The sequence below is a fragment of the Cucumis melo genome, chromosome 4, assembly GCF_025177605.1.
Source record: "Cucumis melo cultivar AY chromosome 4, USDA_Cmelo_AY_1.0, whole genome shotgun sequence".
In the NCBI taxonomy this organism is placed as follows: domain Eukaryota; kingdom Viridiplantae; phylum Streptophyta; class Magnoliopsida; order Cucurbitales; family Cucurbitaceae; genus Cucumis; species Cucumis melo.
In genome coordinates this window covers 27,141,127-27,162,170 of record NC_066860.1, presented here as the reverse complement: position 1 = coordinate 27,162,170, position 21,044 = coordinate 27,141,127, and the positions used below count along the sequence as shown (strand labels likewise).

Here is a 21,044-nt window from a genome sequence, read left to right as displayed (position 1 = left end):
CGACGACTCTCTTAAGAATAAGATTCAATTAATTACAAAAATACTATTAAGACATATTTAAGGTCATTTAATAAATTGATTAAAATATAACAAACCCCGTAATCTTGGAGATATATTTGGGATAGTGTATAAAATTTGAATTCAAAATAACAATTTATAAAATTATTTATAAATCAACAAAATTTAGGAATGAAAATGGTGTAAATGAAGTTTGTTGTTTTAGAATTATTTTAGGGATGATAATCTACAAATTTAAGTTTGGTACATTTACTATAATTCTAGGGATTCAAACTAATTATTTAAAATTAAAGTGTAAAAATTGGATTAAAAAATAATGTTAAAAATTGAGATTAAAACTAACTTAGGGTGAGATAACTCAAAAGGTTAATAAATATCAAATATGTATTATGTATAATTTATGTCTATTTTTTGATGAATAGTTTGAAGAATAAAAAATGTGAAATAGTTGAATTTATCCTTGTGTTATTTTAGGGATATGAGGTAAAATTTGAATTCAAATTGACAATTTCAGGGGATAATATAAATTGTAGATTAAAATTGTTATTAAAATTTTTGTAATATGTATTATTTAATAAATTTTTGATAAATAATATGAAATATAAAAATTTGTGAATTAATTGATTTAAATCCTAATAATTAGGGGTATTAAAACTAAAGTCATGTCGAAATCTTATGCAACAAAAAAATATTTTTTAGTTTAGTTAAGATTTACCAAGAGTGAATTTGTTTACAAATACACTATATTCGTACCCTGTGATATTTTGTTTGTTTTTTTACCTATACAAATACAGTGTATTTGTATGCAAGAAATTGCCCTTTGTAAAGGGTATGCTCAAGCAAAAAAAATTGAAAAAAAAAATATTCAGGTGACGGTTTTGCCATATCTTTAAGGATTGTAACTAATGACATATCTTTAAGGATTGTAGGAATTCTATTTAGTTAAGAATTATCATAAATAAGTGTGTTTACAAATACACTGTATTCGTGATATGTGATATTTTAAATACACTGTATTTGTATATGGACAATTGTCATCCATGGAGGGATAAATTCGGACCAAAAAAAGTGAGAATATTTATGGCAAAACTAATATAACAGTTTGCTATTCTTCTTTTTTCTATCCTCATATTTTCTATTTCCACGGATTCCCCCTAAATATATGTGTTAATACTTCATGGGGCTGATTTTAGATATGTAGCCGTAAATATAGCAATTAGAACTAAAGTATTTGTAGATGCAACACAGTGCAAAAGAATTCAAAAAAATTCTTATGATAACAAAAAAAATGAAACTATCTACAAAATATAGAAAAAAAAACGAATTATAAAAGATTTAATAGAGTTTGTTATATTTTGTAAATAGTTTCAATATTTTGCTATTGAAAATGTCTCAAGAATTTACTTATATTGCAAAATTTGGATCAATCCATGTCTTATAATTAATAATAGACCATATTTATTGCTAGTTTGGTTATACAATGTTTGAGAAACTCCTTTTTTTTCTATGCTTAAATGTATAACATTTTTACATTTGAAAGCCCAAGTAACTTGGTATAACAAGGTCCACCATATTGTTCTCTTTTAGACAATTGTTATTACATAAAACGTCATTATATCGGTCTGAATATGGTTCTATACTCTCTTTTTGTTGTTATGTGACAACATATCAGCATTGTTAATAATAATTTTTTTACGTAGAAGAATATAATATTATAAGATTTGAAGAGTTATAAACTAAAAGCATACTTGATAAAACAAAACAGTTGAATACCACCACAATGAGCACCATAGAAAGTATTCACCACAATGAGCACCATAGAAAGTTTTCTATTCTGGGCAAAACCAAAGAAAGAAAAACCAAACAAACCCACTAATTTATAGACTAAATTACATGTCATTGATAACTCTCCTTAGTGAGTTATTAAGCCTTGATAGTTAAAGTTTTAGTGTCCAAATGATCAACGGAATCAGTTTAAGGAATCAAAGATGATTGTATTGGCTTTACATGAAAAACACTATCAAAGTTATATGAACAAAAATTATGTTTGTATTTACTAAATGAAGTTGGCAACCTTACATATTAATTAAATGAGCAATAAATATCATTCAATTTAGGGTAGGGTTGTTTTCAAGAGTTAGTTTTTGAAAATCCTTCGTGAGAACAAGTGTATAATTCACCACTATCTTTGTATATTTGGTTTTAGAAAAACAAAAAACCAAACACAGATCACAAACCAAACAGACAGAGCAAAAAGATGAATTGAATTGAATTGAATAAGTAAAAGGGGGAATTTTCTAAAGAGAAACAATGCGTCTATGAAGTTGTTCATCACACTCATCCTCTTCAACCTCATCATCTGACACAATAGTCTCATTACTTGGCAGCTCTAACCTCCCTCCCATACAAAATGATGGCCTCAAACTCTCTGTCTCAATGAATTCACCTTTCAGTCTCTCCTCAAACCTTTGATCACTGCAGTTGAGAAACCAATTTAATGAACAACTGATTCCCTTGCTCTGCAGCCTCTGATACCTCGGTTTTATCCTCGATTCCAAACTGTACGTAAAATATTCAGGGAAGTCGACAAGCTCTTTAATTGGCCTCCCCATATCAGACTTAAAGAAGTAGTAACTATTTTTCATGAGTGGTACACGACAAGCGAGCAACTGGGGACATTTCACGATCATCTTTGCTACATCAGAGGAGGGTATACCGCGTTCAAGAAGGAACTCTGCAGGTTTAGTTATCACATGTTGGTGAAGGCTGACTATCTGTGGCATTTTTTCTATCACCTGCGCGAACCCAGCAGGATCAACCTTGAGCTTTAGGTCAAAGAAAAATTGCTGAGAAGACATCTTAGCTTTCAAAGGCAACCCCAGAATTACTGGATATTGTGCAATAATTGAAGGAAGCAGCTCCTTCCTAATCCCAAAGCTTAGCAAGCAATCTATATTGGGTTTCACTGTCTCTTCAAGATCGTAACCGAGTATGTATGCTCGCTTCTCGAGCATTCTGGCTACTATCTTCTTTGGCAAACCTAGAGAAACAATAAACTCAACAAGGGGCTTGATCATGGTTCCAACCCTCATCCCCAAAAAGAACGGGTACTGTGTGACCATTGGTCCAATATCTCTCGGATTAACACCTATACTCACAAGATATGCAACAGATGTACTCATTGTCCCCTCAAGCTTGAAACCCAGAAGCTCAGGGTATTTCTGGAGGACATATCCGATATCGTCTTTTTCGACATCGAGCCCACGAAGAAGCTTAATGACAGGAGCAAGCTCAACAATGACACTGGCATGTAAGACCTGTGGATAATTCTTAATAAATTCTCCAAGTTTGGGCCTTGGAATCCCAATTTTCTCCAAATAACCTAGAACAGGTATCATATTTTTGCGAACACTACAGCCTAGCATTAATGGGAACTCGTTAATGTCATCGATTGTCAATCCTAACTTCTGAAGAAACTCGACACGCTCTCTCATGACTTCAACATTAGAAGGCAACTCCAAGTGTTCTAATTCATCAGGAACAATCCCCAAACTCTTTAAGTAATCACAGATTATGACTCGGGACACAAGTTTTTCTTTTCGCCCTTGAACAGCTCCCCATGTGACCGTAGGCAATTCATATTCAGGAAGTTTTGAGGATTGAGTCGAATACAGTACACCTAATGAAAAAACCCTCCAAAAGCTTTGATTGTTCGATAGATGGGCACATGGACTCAGGAAGGATTTAGCAATCTTGGGGCAGAATAAGCCAAATTTCTGAAAAACTTGAGGGGAAACGCCAAAAACAAAGGAGAAGATAGCAGATTTTCTTGGCCTCAGAAATGACAATGCAGTCATTTGAATTAGAACTGCCAAGGAGAGAACAAAGCATCGAAAATCAGACAACGTAACAGAAACAGCAAGGAAGGTAATAAACCCTAAAACTGAATTTGCTTACACAATCTTTAAAAAAAAAAGAACTTATTTTGTAAGATCGATGTATAGAGGTGATTATAGATGGTTGAAGTTCAGTTTATTTGTCATGAATGCAATAGAAGTGGAAACGGCAAGTACTAAAAACCCAAAGATGGTCGCGGATGAGAGCATAACAATGGAACCCTAAACTGGACGAGAATCAAGGTGTGAAATATGAGTGAGAGGTAGTGGGTTGGGTTGAGAGATGGAGAGAGACGTACCGGTATCCTAGCAGGCGAAGGGAGGGCGAATAGTGGACGGCAGCGGGCGATGGGATTGCACTTCTTCGAGAGGAACAAGGCGGAGGAGAGGGGTAGCAGAGCGTGGTAGAAAATCGTTTTTTTTATACCGTTTAGATTTTGCTATGTTTTTTAATTTTTTTTATGCGATCGTTTAGATTTGTTTACAACTAATTTTCTTTTGTTATCCAATTTTTTTTTAATTCTTTTGGTAGAGATAGTTTATTTTTTTATCCGTTTAGATTTGGATAAACGATTTTTTCCTTTTTACGCGATCATTTACTTTTTCTTAACACGTTTACATTTGATAAATTAAATAAATGTCTCCCACGTCGAAATCCTGGGATGCTCGAATATCTCAAGTTACTTAAATATTTTACATTACAACACGAGAACCTTACTGTCCAACAAACTTATCCTATTATACGTCTCTCAACTTCTATAAGTAATCTACATCTATCTATCAACTATATATGCTTATTTGTTTATCCACTTTCAATGATTATAAACTCTAAGAAAAGATGTGGTATATGGATGATTTAAAATTAACTCATTTTATCTTGAAAAAAGTTTCTAGAGCAAATATAACAAGTTTATGATTAGTTTTAGCTTCTAGGTTCAAATAACCAGACTTCCATCACTTCTATTGCATTTATCAATTCAAATCCACTTTTTCCACTTTTTCATTTGCGGTATAATATTATTAAAAAAAAAATTGTTGGTGATTTTTCAAAATATGAAAATTGGTGAAACTTAAGTTTCATTGTTACGTTGTGGTTGAACTTCTAATTCAATTCAAGCTTTTTAGCTAACTTTTCATTTTGATAAGTATATGTACGTAAAGATCAATCTCCTAATCTATTATTTACCAAATACTTGGTCATTATTATTTGGTTATATTTGTATAACTAATCTTGTAAACGAAAATTTCGTATTATTAAAATTGGTATTACTAAAATTGATTTTGAAGGATGAAAATCATCTCTCGATTTAGTTTAAAAGTGCTCTTAATCATTTAAAAATCACCATAGAAGTTGAATACATCCCAATATCGCTACCACGTGCTGAAAGTCAAGTTATTCCACCAACAGCTCAAGTTGAAACCTCCTTGGTTGAGAAAAAAGGGAGGCCAATGAACTGAACTTGGAGAAAGTGTTTAATTTCACAGAATGCACAAGCAAATGGACATTTTGTTGAAGATATAAAGAATATGCTCAGATATATTTATATATGCTTCATCTTGAAAACAATATGACACACACCTAGCATCTTTGTTCCAAAAATGGATCACAAAATCAACACAAATTGTAGGTCAAAGACAGGTACAAATGCTTTGAAATGATATATTTATACAGAAAGATGATGGGCACCTAGGCACCCTTACCATTATTCCATGGCTTAAGAACTCCCACTACTATGACCACAACAATGATTAGAAGGATTATGATGGCAATGCACATCCATTTCCTAGAATTCTTTTGTAGCTTCTTTGCCTTTTGAAGAGCAGTATTCCCTTGTTGCACATGATCTACTGCACTTGTAACCTGAAAGGATTACAAACAGAATGAATGTAGTGCAGTTACAAATTCATTTTACTCTAGTTACATTTCACGCCTACAACTCCAAAATGAAGATATTTCAAGATCAAAGTATTAATATTACATGTGATTCGATATTGTCGAGCATATCCCCTTGTGCCTCCACCAATACTGCCATATCGAGAAATACCTGCAAAGTTAAGGATACTTGGTCAATGTTATGTTTTGTTATGTATTGTCATTCTTTTGAATGAGAGAAGGATATCGGAAAAAAAAAGAAAAAAAAAAAGGAAAAAAAGGAGGGAAAGAAAAGCCTCTCCAGATTGCCGTCTGAACATTCAAGGTCAACGACTATTGTAATTCCAGGAAAAATTTCTTAAGATACCACTCTCGGAAGAGCTCATAAAGGAGGTGGTGCTAAAGTTTAAATTAATGTAGTTTATAAATTCCCAAATTCCCCAAGGATTTATGACCAATCCAATTAATACAATGTCATTGAATGTTTAAAATAGACACCAGACGGGGAAACTAAAACTGCTTATTTTCATTCCATCCAATGCTTTTCTTAACCTGTGTAGAAAAATAATTGGATATATTCTTAGCAGCCATAAAAACAAATCATAGAACCAGCCTCTGTCTAAATATCCAAACCTGGTGAGTTGACTTGGCAGTTGCATAAAAGGAATCAAATTAAAGTTGGATATGCAACTGGATACAAAATTTAAGAGCGAAACGATAATAATGAATGTCAGCACAACAAAACAAGATTTATATTAAACATTATACTGCTGATAGTAGATAAGATTTCTTCTCAATGTTTGACTTTACATAGCTACCATTTCTGGGGAATCAAGATCCTGTATGCATAAAAATTTACCTGCTGTAGCTCGAGTAACTTCCTTTCCAGTTCTCTAACTGCACTGTGACGCTCGTGAATTTCAGCTAAAGTGTCCATGACCTAAAAAGTCATATAGAAAAGAAAAATATCAACACGAATCAAGGCACAAAAAGTGTACTGAGATGTTGATAACAGTCCATGTACGCCAATAAAGCTTCAAAGCATAAACTTTCAACGCTAAAACTTCAATGCAAATAATGGGACTGGGAAAAAGAAGGGGAGGTGATGATAAGGAAGAAGCTAATATACCTGTCCTCGCCCTTGTTCTTGAATTGCCTTCTGAAAAATTTGTTCACTGTCCCCAGTTTCAATTAATTTCTCGATGGTCTGCGCATTCATATAATTGAAACACGACCGTTGCACATTAAAATATTATCAATGGGATCCACAGGGATTCTAAGAATAGTGGAAGTACTACCTCTTCATCAGCCCTAGCACCCGTGACTGAAAATCATAGAAGCCAACAGTGAAAACTAACTCCAAAGTTATAAAACTTTAAGCACCAGAATTTTCATGACTGAGGGAGGGAACAAACCTGTGAAAACCCGTCTCTCAACAACCTCCCGGTACTCTTGATGGATTTTTTCCCGTAAAATCTACATTTAACATTGCAGTCTATTCAACCCATGGTCTTAAGCAATAATGACTTGAACCCATAAAGAGATCATAAAACTTACCTGGAATTCAGTCATCTTGTCTTTTAACTTCTTTTTTAAGGCACTAAATAAAAAAACAAAACAAAACAAAAAAGAACACAATCAATGAGCAGAAAATTCATTTCATAGAAAATATATACAAGACTTCATGAAATTTACAAATTGAGGAAGTTATATGAATTATAACAAATTTGAAAGAAATGGGAAAAAGAAAGAAAAAGGAAAACTAAACTTTGACTTGACATTATAGCCAAACTACAGCAAGATCCAAGAAAACACCTTTTTACTTGAATTTGGAATAGAAATATTATTACATTTTTTCTCTATATTTGTGAGCAAATACAAGGGTTTCTTTAAGTTATACAAAAGAAAAACCATCTAAGATAAGAATCTTACACAAACAAATTATTGGGAAAATATCAAACTATACCCCTAAACTTTGGGAATTCTATCAATTTAAACCCTAAACTTTTACAAGTATATCAATCTACTTCACTCGTTATATTTTGTCTAGAAAAAACTTGTATGAAACTCATGATGGTATCAATTAGAACTGAAGGAAACAGTTGTATAACCTATAGAACATATCTTGTTCAATAAAGTCGTGATTGTAACAATTAAACTCCCAAGACTTTGAATAAATGGGCATGAATTGATTGGTAGGGGTGTTCAAATAACCCAAACTACCCAACCCAAACTACAAGATTGGGTTGGGTTTCGGATTGACCCAACCCAACCTGAATTATATAGAGAAATATGATAATATATATATATATATATATATATATATATATATATATATATATATATATATATATTTGTTGTTTAATGTTTCTATTTTAGGATTGTTATGATGTTACACTTTGTTTAAAGTAATAGATATCATTGACATCAGGTATTTTAAATTAATAAAATAATAATAATAATAATACCTCCAACCCGAGCATGTACACACTTATTGATTGGTCCATGAAATTTTAGGAGTTATATCAGGTCAACTTGCAAGTTCAATAAGATACTTTTTAAGGACGAAACGGAACAAGTTTTATACAATAGGTCCAATGCAATATGGAAAGAGGTGTAAATTGAATACTTACGAAATTCCAGGGATTAAATTGATACAATTATTCTGATTATATTCTCATAGTTTTTTAAAAATAATTTTCATTTTACTTAAGGAAATGTTTGAATTTTTTAAAACGGAGACAACCCTCTCTAATAATAATAAACGAGACTAATGCTCAAAGTACAAGAATATTATACTAAAATAAGAAAAACACAAAATCATCCAAACAAACTAAACAAAGATGAACTCGGGCAATACAAAAGGGAAAACAACCAACAAACAATCACAAAGAAGAAACAACGAAAGAGCCAAAGCAATAGAAAGTTAAGACATTAGTAAATAGCTTTTAAGGGAATGTTTGAATTCATAGCTAAAGTACACTTCTAGTTTTCAAAACTTGACTTGGAGTTGAAACATCCACAAAAACTAAATAACAAAACAAGGTGGAAGCTAAACAGCACGACACGAACATGATGACATGTTGATTTCTTAAGACGTAGGACAAAAACATGTTGGGGACACTTTTTCTTTTTTATAGTAAAATATGTCCCTATATTGACATATTAATACTTCTTTATAGATAAAACATGTAAATTTATCATAAAAACAGAGAAACATTAATGGGATTTTTGGGTGCTGGGTTGAGTTCAAAAGTCTAGAGTTAAGAAATCTGTGTTTAGAGTGTAGAGTTGTTAGTTGGAGTTCCTCGATAAATGTGAAAATGAGAGAGAAGGTAAAATAAAGTTCTTCGATAAATGAGAAAACTGCAATAATCAACACTATTGAAGTTGATGAAATTCAGTTATTTAACACCAACTTAAGAATTTGGTGAGCCTAACACTACCTAACAGATAAAAAGATTTAGTTGGATATGACTAGAGGATGAAGATGTCCTACGAAGATTGATCAATATACTAGGATTTGATCTATAAGAATCTCAAACTTTTTTCCTAATTTTTTAGTTAAATATTTTCTGGAGCCATCTACAAGTCATGTCCAAGCTGTGGTTGAAATTAGAAAAGAAAAATAATATATTTTTCAGACTGTTTAGCTTGCAGACATGTGTCTGAAACATGTCCAGACTATTCGTGCCTAAACACATTTCTAACACATACACTAGGTACAAAACAAAGGGTCCGTGCTTCATAGAGTAGTAGTGTTTGTAGTCTTAATTTTAAAAATTAAACCATAGGTGAAAACCAAATGATTATCAAAGAGAGCCTACAATATTCCTATTTAGCAGTTGAAGGCACAATGTTTTAACTTTTATCTTACTTTAAAAAGTCGGCATGGTAATAGTAAAAACACACATCATAAACTCAAAGGCTTGTATATATCTCATTAATTATGAAACAATTTTCAATGAACGTGGGATCAATCATAGAAAGAAAGAAGCTATATGACTCAAAATAGTTGGAATGCAACATACAGAGTAGTGGCTGTTCTTGATCTATCTACACCTGATCCTTTTCCACACCCGGGCCTCTGCCTATTTGCCAGATTCTGCAACACCAACACCCCAAAAATGATAAATATGGGAGTAAGGGTGCCTCAACAACCCTTTCCTAAAAACATGACATATTAGAAGTTACTACTACTAGAAAGAAAAGTGTGGCAATAGATTGTTGGAACATTCAATATCAAGTCGATGCAGAAAAAGGACTCACCTCTCTGTCGAGTTCTTCAACTTTAGTCTTCACAAAACGTGCGACTTTTCCAACCTCATCGACATCTTTTTCCATCCGCTGCTTGATCGCTGGAGTACAAGGCACATTAGTAACTTTGATGAATACAGAATCTCTAGAAACTACCAATATAATGCATAACCTAACCATGCAGCCGCTAAGCATAAACTAAAAATTAGATTAAAGGAAGGAAAATCTTTAGCAAAAAGAATCAGATAATATTAACCTTTGAAAACGAACTGATAAAGAACTTTGATAGAATGACATGCACCCATATACTCATGAAAATAAAACGAAATTTTTTAGCATTTTTAGTTAATACCCATGGTAGTGATCTCAACATGCACAATCCACAACCATAGGTTGAAAAACAGTACATAAAGTTTCTTGACAGCTTGGGTAGAACTAGTTCAGTTAGCCTTTCTTAACCGAAGAATAGTAGATATGCGTACAAATGTATGAATGGGGACTGTGCCCTTTCCGATTTGAGAACTCCTGGCTTCCCACTCCATCATTTCGGCCACTTGTGGAATCATGGTGGGCAAATAACATGGTTGCTGGTTGGCCTAGACATGGATTGTAACTCATAACTTGCCAAGTATATGGTTCCTTCCCACAAATGTGAATTGGAGTCCAATTTTGACTGTTATTGCTGCTGATCGAACATCCGTTTTCTGACAAGGAGGTTTTCTTGGCTATTTCTTCTCTTGGTGCTAATAAGCCTCCCATTCCAGATGGTTTTGCTGCTGAATTTTTCAAATTTTTCTGGCCTACTTTAAAAGGTGATATTATGACTATGGTCCATGATTTCTTTGATTCTGGAATTATCAATGCCTCCCTAAACAAAACCTATATATATGTCTCATCCCCAAAAAAATGGATGCAAAGAAAGGTCTCTGATTACCAGCCAATTAGCCTCATTCCTTGTCCTTACAAGATTATTGCTCAGGTCTTATCGAATCGTTTGAAGCAGGTTCTTCCTTCCACCATTGCTTTGAATCAACTTACTTTTTTTGAGAATAAACAGATTCTGGATGCATCCCTTCTGGCAAACGAAATGGTTGATGATTGGTTTCATGAACAGAAGAAGGGTGTGATTGTTAAACTTGATCTTGAAAAAGGCATTTGATATGGTTGGACATTTTAGATGCCATTCTTCAGGCTAAAGGCTTTGGAAGGGTTTGGCTAAGTGGACTCAAGCTTGCGTCTCAGGTGCAAACTTTCTATCATTATCCATGGTAGACCTGGTGCTAAGATTAACCCCACCCTTGGTGGTATCAGACAAGATGATCCACTTTCTCCTTTTCTTTTTATATTGGTCGTTGATTGCTTAAGTCATCTGTTGGATCATAGTATATCTAAAGACCTGATTGCCACTCACCCTATTGGTGCTTCTAGTTTTATTCTGAATCACTTGCAAATTGCCAACAACACCTTGCTCTTTTCCACTGCTGATCGTGCTGCACTTACACATTTATTTGAGGTGATTCATGTTTTCGAACAAGCTTCTAGCTTATCTATAAACCTCTCTAACAGTGAGCTTCTTGGTATTCATATTTCTGATAATGATCTAGATTGGATGGTGTCTGCTTTTGGGTGTACAAGGGGTCATTTGGCCAGCCTCTTATCTTGGTCATCCCCTTGGTGGTAATTCTAAATCGATGATTTTTTGGCAACCAATTATTGTGAAGATCCATCATAAGCTTCATAACTGGAAATAAGCCTATATCTCAAAGGGTGGTCGTCATACACTTTTTTGTGCACCTAAGGATGTTATTTGCTTGGAGGAACTAATCCATGACTTTCTTTGGGATGGTTCTTTTGGTGAAAAATGGTATGTAAAATGTTAATTGGATTACTACACAACGCCCTAAGCTTCTTGGTGATCATGGTATTGGTAATTTCTGTCATCAAAATTCTGCCCTTTTGGCTAAATGGATCGGGAGGTTTTACATGAGCATGATGCTTTGTGGTGTAACCTAAATGTGGCTAAGTACTACCATTGCTCTTGTGTTTGGCCGACTACTGTTAGAAGGTCATCAAAGTCTCCGTGGAGCTCCTCCATGCATGTTACTAACCTATCATATTACAATCAAAAAAGGGTATAGTTGACGTAGTGTTCTAGCAATATTGCATCCCATAAAAGGATAAGACACTATTCCAGACCACTGGTGGTTACAAGCAATAGAAACTAAAAAACAATGTCATACAAAGGAACAATACAATTGGAGAAGGTGCTTTCAAATCCCCCTTAGGAAAAAGCAAGGTTCGTTCGCAACCTGGCTTTTTGCTGTTTTATGAGGGGTATGTAGTTGATATTGAACAATAAAACTTTTAAAGAGATTGAAAGACCAGGTGAGAAGGTTTAGGATCTCTTTGTATTGTTCCTTTTTACCAGCATGAACTAATTCTCATTCAAAGCTTGCCCAAAGCCTCTATGTTGTAACTCTCTTTAAAGTTAATTCAAGAACTTCCTTGAGTCATCTTTATGTTCATCTATTTGAGAATTCTCATTTAAATTGTTTTTGTCCGTTTGGCCAACCAATAGAAAGGCAAGGATAAGTTGAAAAACACAAATAGAAGAGTGAGCATAATTTCACTAGGTTATTTTAAGGATACCACTAGCAAGTGTACAGAAGGCATGACATAAGGAATATGACTAGCATGTAGAAATATAACTAGTTGTATTTGCAAGGTGTTGTGCTGAAAAGGTAGCACAGCAGGTACCCTCTACATAAAATCACAAAGATGAAAGACATTAAAGTTAATGAGAAAGTGTTGGGGATAGGAATAACAAAAAGTAGCCTAGGAGTCCAGTCTCGTATCACAAAAGCATTGTCAAGTGCATCCATATATGGCTGTGTGTTATGCTTGCATGTTCTTATTACTGCTCATCACCTCAACTATTTTGAAAAATTGGTTACCTACTTGCCCTGTGTGAGCATTGTATGGTTTCTTTCTTCGACACATCTTGGGGAAAGAAAATTTCCCCAAGGAACCGACCCTCAAATACAAACCCAGTATTATTTGCTCATGCATCTACGTATGCTTGGGCACAGTGTGTTAGGAGATAAAGCTTTGTCAGTTGGCAAAATTTCATCGTCATTTCACTACACTTTAGTTTCCATTTCACTTTATTCATCCACCACAAATTATTGTATAGTTCTATGAACTACATATGTGAGAAATTTGGGTATATGCAATAGAAACCAAAAACAAGGCTGTGCAAATAAATTTCCAGAGATCTCAAAGAAACATAAGTTTTAAGGGAAAAGTAGAATACAAAAATTATGTGTGGCTATAAAGGTTACCTTTCATTGCTGGAGCTTTGGTCACAGCTTTGGACTCCTCATGTGAATCCTAGAACCACGTTTGGGACAACAGGCCAAAAAAGAGCATTCACAACATTATGATGAATAGTTAATAACCAAAACATTACATTTTTCATTTGTTCTTACACCAAGGTTTCTTGCAACTTGGAAATAAACTTTATCATGCCAGAAAACTTACACCTCAAGGTTCTCTTCATAGATTGCATTGAGTAGCAACATAATATCCCCAAAATATTCCATTATTATATAAACAGTACAGGATTGTATGCAAATAATGTCCCTCCCCCTACCACATACAAGAGAGAGAGAAGTGTTCAAAACAAATACTTGGTTATGCCCACTGTTGAGGTCATTAAAAAATAAATCAAATTTCACATGAAATTCAATCCCAGAAAGCTTGAATTACATTAAACACCAAAACCTTGACCTCCAACTAGAAGCCCCAACAGTTACTGATTCTCTCACAGATGGGTGATACACTACAAAGGTCCTAAGGATCAAATAGAACCCAAACAGAACTAGAATAATATACTGCAAGATAACCCAAGTACTCGTAGTAGAACCTCCCCACTATTGAGTATACTAACTCAAGCCTAAAATTATCTATAGAATTCTCTGCCTTCCTCCTCCTACAACTTTTCTTATAGGAATCGACAAAAGGGATATATTCAAGAAGAAGGAAAAAGTACAGTCCAGGGTCTGGGGTAAAGATAGCCCCCTACCAAAAACCTAGAGAAAGATTTGAAGAATAGCTCTTCAGAGGTAAAGTTCTTAGTTCTATTTAGATGCTTAGCCTAAATTTACAGCATTATGAACATTCTGTACTCTGTGTATTGATTTTTTCAACCAAAAAAAAAATTGAAAGCAATAGGCAATCAATTGCTTCCGTGGGGATTTGATCTTTTCACAACCAACCAAAAACAACAATTATCCAGGATTCCAGGGAGCCGCATTCAAAATAACAATAAATATCAACAAAAGGTAGAATAATAGACATTTATACCTGGAGCTTTCTCAATAGCGTATCCAGCTTCTCATTCTGTTTTTCAATCTCTTGGACCTGGATAAGATGAAAGAACACAACTATAATGCACCCACTCTAGCTGAGTTATTGAAAACACTTTTATGTAGCAACATCAAATTCACCACTTGCTCGACAATATGAGGGAAAAGATATTATTCAAATACCTTTTTGAAGAAATCCCCCATGCCCTGATCCCCTGGAGCATTTGTTCCTAGCTCAATGTCTCCTCCTCTAGAAGGTTGACCCCGAGGGATCTCAAAGGAATCCTTCAAAACAATATCAAGTTCCGTTAATGAAAGTGTAGATTAATTCTTCTTTTGCAAAATATTTTATCTTTATTTCGTTTGGATTTATTAGCTAATTTCCTTGTATTACATCTTCTTGTATCTTGGTCATTTAGAAATTAATTCAAAAACTTTCTCCCAAACCTAACACAAGGTACGTCTGGATGATAAAGCAAATACATCCTTAAAATGAAATTAATGCTAAAAGCATTAGTGAGGGATAAAATATCATGGCATAATAAATATTCCACAGTGAAGCCCAAAACATACCAAGTCTTCAGTTAACTTCCATTTCATATTAAACTTTCCCATAATTGATTCAGCACAAATGAATGCTTTCAATTAGAATAGTTCTTTACTTCTCTTTCTCTCTTTATTCTGTTTTTTATAGGAAACTTGCATTATTGCAAACAAAAAGTAGATCACAGAAGAGGGTAGATAAGGATGCATCAGAAACCAATGAAGCTAAAAAGAAAGGGATCCAATATGCAAAAACAAAAAGAAAATTTATAAGAGCCAAAACACACACACACACAGAATTAGGGAAGTCAAAGACCAATCTCAATCGAGAAAGAGAACAATTCCTCTTTGTTCCAAAATACCCACTTATTACAATTATTTAAAAAACAAACAAAAAACAAAAATAAAAAGGCCAGCGATTTGTATAGCTTCAAAAAGATTATTCAAAAAGAAAAAACTTCTCATTGTTATTAATGAAAAGAAGAAAAATTCAGAGATCCAAACTCCAAAAGGGAGTGAAAAAGAAAAGGGGAAAATGCATAACAGCAAGTATACCTATAAAGAAAAATAGCCATGCATAAAACATTAACCCAGAACAAAGGCATTTTATATTTGCCCAAAAGAACGGAGAGCTTGCAAACAAAACTTATACTATGAGAAAAACCTCCACGACCTTCAAACGGCTTTTATTACCATTTACCATGATTATCCCTCTCCTCTATTTTAGAAAAAAACTTCTTTCATTTAAAAATGAAGGAAAACAGGAAAGAGAATGAGGCATCCTCAAACAACTAAGGAGGTTTATATAATAAATGTTAAATAACCAATTCACCCAAAAGCTTAAGTCGATGAGTTATAGTAGACTTAATTATATCAACACTTCAACACCTCCCTCACTTATAGACGACAAGTGGAAGTCAATATTAATTAGGGAGGAAATGACATTATAGAATTTGAACACTGGAGCGTCCTCCTCTAATACCATCTTAAATAATTGATTTGCCCAAAAGCTTAACCTTAACCTGATGGGTTATAGTAGATTTAATTAGGTCAACATTTTAACAATAAACACTCTACAATTGCCACCCATATCTACCAAAGCCTAATTGCAAAAAGTTCCACAAAAAGACTCCATTTTGAAGTTAGGCCAATACCCCCTTTCACAAAATAATTAGTGTCCGCACAACCATCTAGGAAAAGTTCGATTCCTTGAAGCCAAGATTCCAAATAAGGCCTTAATATATTGCATCCCAAATAAAATTTTCCTTTCCTTTGAAAGGTTTCCTGCATAGAGTATGAGTAAGAGTCTTTAATTGTTATAGGGAATCGTCACTGAATTCCAAGGATTTTTAAAATAGTAACCTAACCCTATAAGGATTTTTAAGATAGTAACCTAACCCTACAACTGAACACCCAAATTTTCATAAAAAAAGAGACACATCATCCTACCACAAAATTTGTATGGTGTATCATTTTTTATAGATTATGGTTGAAGACATAATTCACAAAGAAGTCACAAATATCTTCTCTTTATTTCTTTTTTTAGAATAAAGGACTTCCATTGAGGAAAAAAATGAAAGAATACAAGAGCATATGTCAACTATAGAAAAAGAAAAAAGAAAATCCCACTAGAGAAAGAGACTCCCATCTATAATCTATACAAAATAGTGTCTACTGAATAATCAGACAACGAAACAAGAAATTACGCAAGAATCCCTCCAAAGGGTTTGGCCTTTGACCAATAATAAAAGAGAGGACATGTCCATCGCTTCCTTATAAGATAAAGATCAACAATGCCCAACAGAGATAGAACAAGAGCTTCCTGACCAAACAACAAACTCATAAACCAAACGATATTTAAAGAAAAACAAATGGTAAAGACAGGGAAATAAAGAGCAAAGGGTCTATCCCCCACCATTGATCTTACTAAAAGCATATACATTATACCATACTTCACCCGCCACACAATGAACCAAATGAGTTAAACAAAGGAAGCTCTTTAGAAATTGCCTTCCATAAGTTCCAAATAGAGCCAAGACCCCTACTTAACGGCCACTCATTAGGATGAAGACCAAATTTGCTAACAATGATTCTGTCCCATAGAGAGTTGGATTCAAAGGGGAAATGCCAAAGCCATTCAGCTAATGTCATCTTATTATGATCCATCAAGTTCCCAACTTCTAACAATACCTTGACAGGTTCTTTGTTTGGCATGTGTTACTTGGCCATGTGAACACCTTGGATCGACTAGCGAGGATGTCACTTTAGTTGGTGAGACCTTTCTATTGAATTCTTTGTTGGAAGGGGAAGAAAGAATTGGTCACCTTGTCTGGAGTTGTGAGATCTTAAGATAAGTATGGAACCGCTTCTTTCAAGAGTCCATGCTCGTCGGAGTAGTGCTATATACTCGATCAGGGAGTTCCTCCTCAATTTGTCTTTGTTTTGGAAAGGGCGCTTCTAATGGCTTGCTAGGGTGTGCACTCTATTATGGGGTATCGGGTGGAAAGAAATAACGGTGTTCACGAGTGTGGAAAGGGATCTAGTGATCTCTAGTCTTTGATGAAGTTTCAAGTTTCTCTTTGAGCCTTTGTTTTTTAAGACTTTTTGTAATTATTCGTCGGGCAACATTATTTTATGTGGGATCCTCTTACGCTAGGCGTCAAGGCCGCTCAAGTTGGGTCGCGTGCCACATAGCGAGGTTCAAAACGCGTGCGAGGCGGGACGTGACAGGAACTCTTAATGACCTACCCATTTGTTATTATTTCCAATTGCACACTTTCTTATTTAAAAGGAACAAATCTAGTAAAGACTTACTATGAGTCATATTAATTCTAAGATCTTCTTTGTTAGCAGTTAAGCAACTTTCCTACTTATAACTTTATAAAAACAAGAGTCCTTCATTAACATGAAGATTTTAGAAATTGAGGCCTCAAACTAAAGAAGCAGCATTTCAACACTCTGCCTTGCAGAACACATTTTTCCCCATAATAATTTTACGGCCTAAAAAGCCTTTGATCCTCAATCAGATCTTTAAAAGTGAGAATGGCTATTAAAATTGGTGCAAGCATGCATCTTAACTCTTTTGAGCTTACATCGGAGAAGTCTTCTGTAACTCCTTTGGTTTGGGCATGTTTCCCTTCTTTTGTAAATTTCATGTATCAATGAAATTCGTTTCTTATAAGAAAAAAAAAGCTTCCCTTGACTACCAAATTCAGCGAACTTACCTACCACTACAAAAACACCAATCAAAGGAGCTAAGCTCTGTATCCCAAACCTGTTTCTTCACTCTTGCTGGGAATAAAAGGCTGAAATCATGGTAATTAGAACAAAGAAGCAACCATGCGCAATCTAAACATTCAGATTCTTCTCCTTCATCATCCCCATAAAGTCTTTCTACTGTCATTCTCTTAATATTCACAATCTAGACAACAGACCAAGAGTTGGAAATGGAGATAATAATTAAACAAGTTCATAGTAGAAAGTTTTCATGATGATGAAAGGTATAAACGATCCACCCATCTATCTATCCATGCTATTCTGAGCTCTTGCCCCTAACTGAAAATGGTTATCTTATGGAAGAACGTATAGTTCCCTTTACTCAGTTCTAAACTAAAATCAACCAGCACTTCTGACAAACTTTTGAGAATCAAGTACTGACGTTCCTGATGACCACATAGTGTGGTTTACCAGCACCACCAACGGCAGCAACATTACACCGCACAAATGATAATGTCACACCAAAAATATCCATCATTTTCTGCAACCTTTCGTTCGGTCCAAAATCTTTCAATTATATGTTCTGACCTAGCCGTCTTATTTTTATCATAACAGAATCATCCAAATAAATCAGTGTACTATCACAATACGAATTGTTTTATGAAATGAGAAGTAAAGAGTCAACAAAAGTCAAACCACTTCTAGCAACAGGAAAATTAGAGATTAAGTAGCCATCGTAGTAAATAAATGGAAGATAACAGGACAGTTGGTGGACAAAGATAAAATCATGTTTTGCCAAGCCCTCGAGCAGTGTCTAGAATACCCAAATTTAATTCACCCATAAACTCCACAAGCTCCAAACTACACTAAACAACCACAGGTAAAATTCAACCAACAAGTCTAATTCCTCTATCATGTAAACAAAAAGTAAACTGGATCGAACAAATCCGGAAAACGAAACAAAACTTGGATCAAATTCAAGACAAAACCCACAAGAAAAAACTTCCAAAACCATCAGCAAAAAAAAAAAAAGGAAACCCATCTGCAAAACAACAAAATGCAATACAAAAGACAGAAAACTTGGGGAAAATTACCGAAAGAAGATCGTTCATTATGAAAACGAGCTCGGAAGTTCAGGGAGAGAAATGTGTGAGAATGAAAGCTTCAAGAGGGAAAGAAATGGGTATAGGAACAGAGCTTTGAATGCTCCTGAAACAGAGAAAATCCGTCGTTGAGGTTCAAAATTTGGACCAGCAACGAAGAGAGAGAAAGAGAGAGCGACAGATCAGAGACAGAGCGGAAACGAAGGCCCTTTCCCTTTTAATATACTTTTTCTCTTCTTCTTCGCAAACGAAAGTAAAAATATTGATATTTTATTATATAATTATAATTGAATAATTGAATATTATAAAAACCAGATTTAAAGCCAACCTATCTACCGAGCTCAACCGGCACCTTCATGTATCCACGGATACAATATTATGGTAAGTAGTCATCTTAACGTATATAGTTCTACTTCTTTTTCTTTTTTAATTTAAAAAAAAAAAAAAAAAAAACTTTAGTGTGCTTTTCACTTTTTTAAGAGTCTTTCTTTTCTGACTTTATTTTTTCTAAAATTTTGCAATTTATGTCATATTCTTGGAAATTAATTACATCTGTTGTTTAATTACATCTGTTGTACTCGAAACACATCAATGGAAAGAACGTTTTTATCTTGAAGAATTGCATCATATTGGCATCAAAGAGTCGTGTCTTATACAAATTAAAATTCGATGTACTCATATTCTATTCTCCCAAGAGAAGTTTTGACATCCTCAGTTGTACGTGTTGGAATAAAGATTTAACTTGTTCTAATGTATGCATAAGTCGAATTGTGAGGATAATTTTTGAAGAGATGACCTCCGTTGCAATAAACGCAAGTATAAGTAAACATTTGATTTAATGCAAAAATGGGTTGATTCCACGTAGTAATGTTATAAAATTTTAAAGTGGCTAAGTACATAGGATTAATTTAATAGTTGGGTAATTGGATCTCTATTTTATTAAAATTTTCAACTACTACCTTTTTTTTTAGATTAAACTTGACTCACTAATTGCTACTTATGATTGTATAGTCTTGTCCAGCATATTGTTGTTTTGCAACTCAACGAGTTACTAAATGTTTCAAGTTTTCTTAGTTGGCTTTGCGATTTGAATAATGCATTATTTGTATTTCGTAACCGTATTCTATTGCCTTTTTTACATGGGCGTGAATTTTAAGTCATGCCACTTCTCTTTATATTTGTATGTACACTGTACCACCACTTCTAATTCAATATTTGATTTCTTGCATCCCGCCGTCAACCATCATGTTTTTCTATTGATCAAGGATTTAATTATGTACAAAGATGTTTGTAAAACTAAAATTTATAATTTAAAAGAGAAATTACATTCTATGACAAATTTTTTTAGAAAAAACAGCCTACAACATATTAGATATTACAGATATAACAAATAATTAGATATATCAAACAGATGACTGTTTTTAAAATTGCTATTTTTACAATTTAAAAAATGTAGGAATATAAATCCAACTATCATAAATCTTTTTGCTATTTTTGCAAACGCTCCATATTAAAATAAGAATATGATTTTCAAAATAACAATGACTAGTGTTATCATACTTCTAGGTCAATTGGGTTATAGATTGTTTCGTACACATTGCATGAATTATTATTATATACGCAAGACATGTGAATTACAGATAAAGTAATACATTAATATGAAGAAAATTAGAATGCAAAAAAAGAAATAACTTTTTTTTCTTTTTTTCCAACACTAATATTAAAAAAATTAATCTTCAAAAGGAACGAAACAACACTGCACCTCAAGATA

The 21,044-nt window shown here is 33.8% G+C and overlaps 2 protein-coding genes across 2 annotated transcripts; both read right to left on the bottom strand.

Annotated features, from left to right (window-relative positions):
- Window positions 1-2,261: 2,261 nt before the first annotated feature.
- LOC103502714 (transcription termination factor MTERF4, chloroplastic) lies at window positions 2,262-4,374 on the bottom strand. The gene is made up of 2 exons (XM_008466752.3): window positions 4,214-4,374; window positions 2,262-3,886 (listed from the first exon to the last, which is right to left on the bottom strand). Exon 2 carries the CDS (start codon window positions 3,873-3,875, stop codon window positions 2,316-2,318), a length of 1,560 nt encoding a protein of 519 aa, XP_008464974.2. The 5' UTR covers window positions 3,876-3,886; window positions 4,214-4,374; the 3' UTR covers window positions 2,262-2,315.
- A 1,059-nt stretch (window positions 4,375-5,433) lies between these two features.
- LOC103502715 (syntaxin-132) lies at window positions 5,434-19,513 on the bottom strand. The gene is made up of 13 exons (XM_008466753.3): window positions 19,265-19,513; window positions 14,595-14,696; window positions 14,410-14,466; window positions 13,386-13,434; window positions 10,057-10,145; window positions 9,819-9,892; window positions 7,345-7,387; window positions 7,203-7,263; window positions 7,086-7,111; window positions 6,917-6,994; window positions 6,647-6,727; window positions 5,894-5,959; window positions 5,434-5,775 (listed from the first exon to the last, which is right to left on the bottom strand). The coding sequence occupies exons 1-13, from the start codon at window positions 19,280-19,282 to the stop codon at window positions 5,602-5,604; spliced, it is 918 nt and encodes a 305-aa protein (XP_008464975.1). The 5' UTR covers window positions 19,283-19,513; the 3' UTR covers window positions 5,434-5,601.
- Between the last annotated feature and the right edge of the window lie 1,531 nt (window positions 19,514-21,044).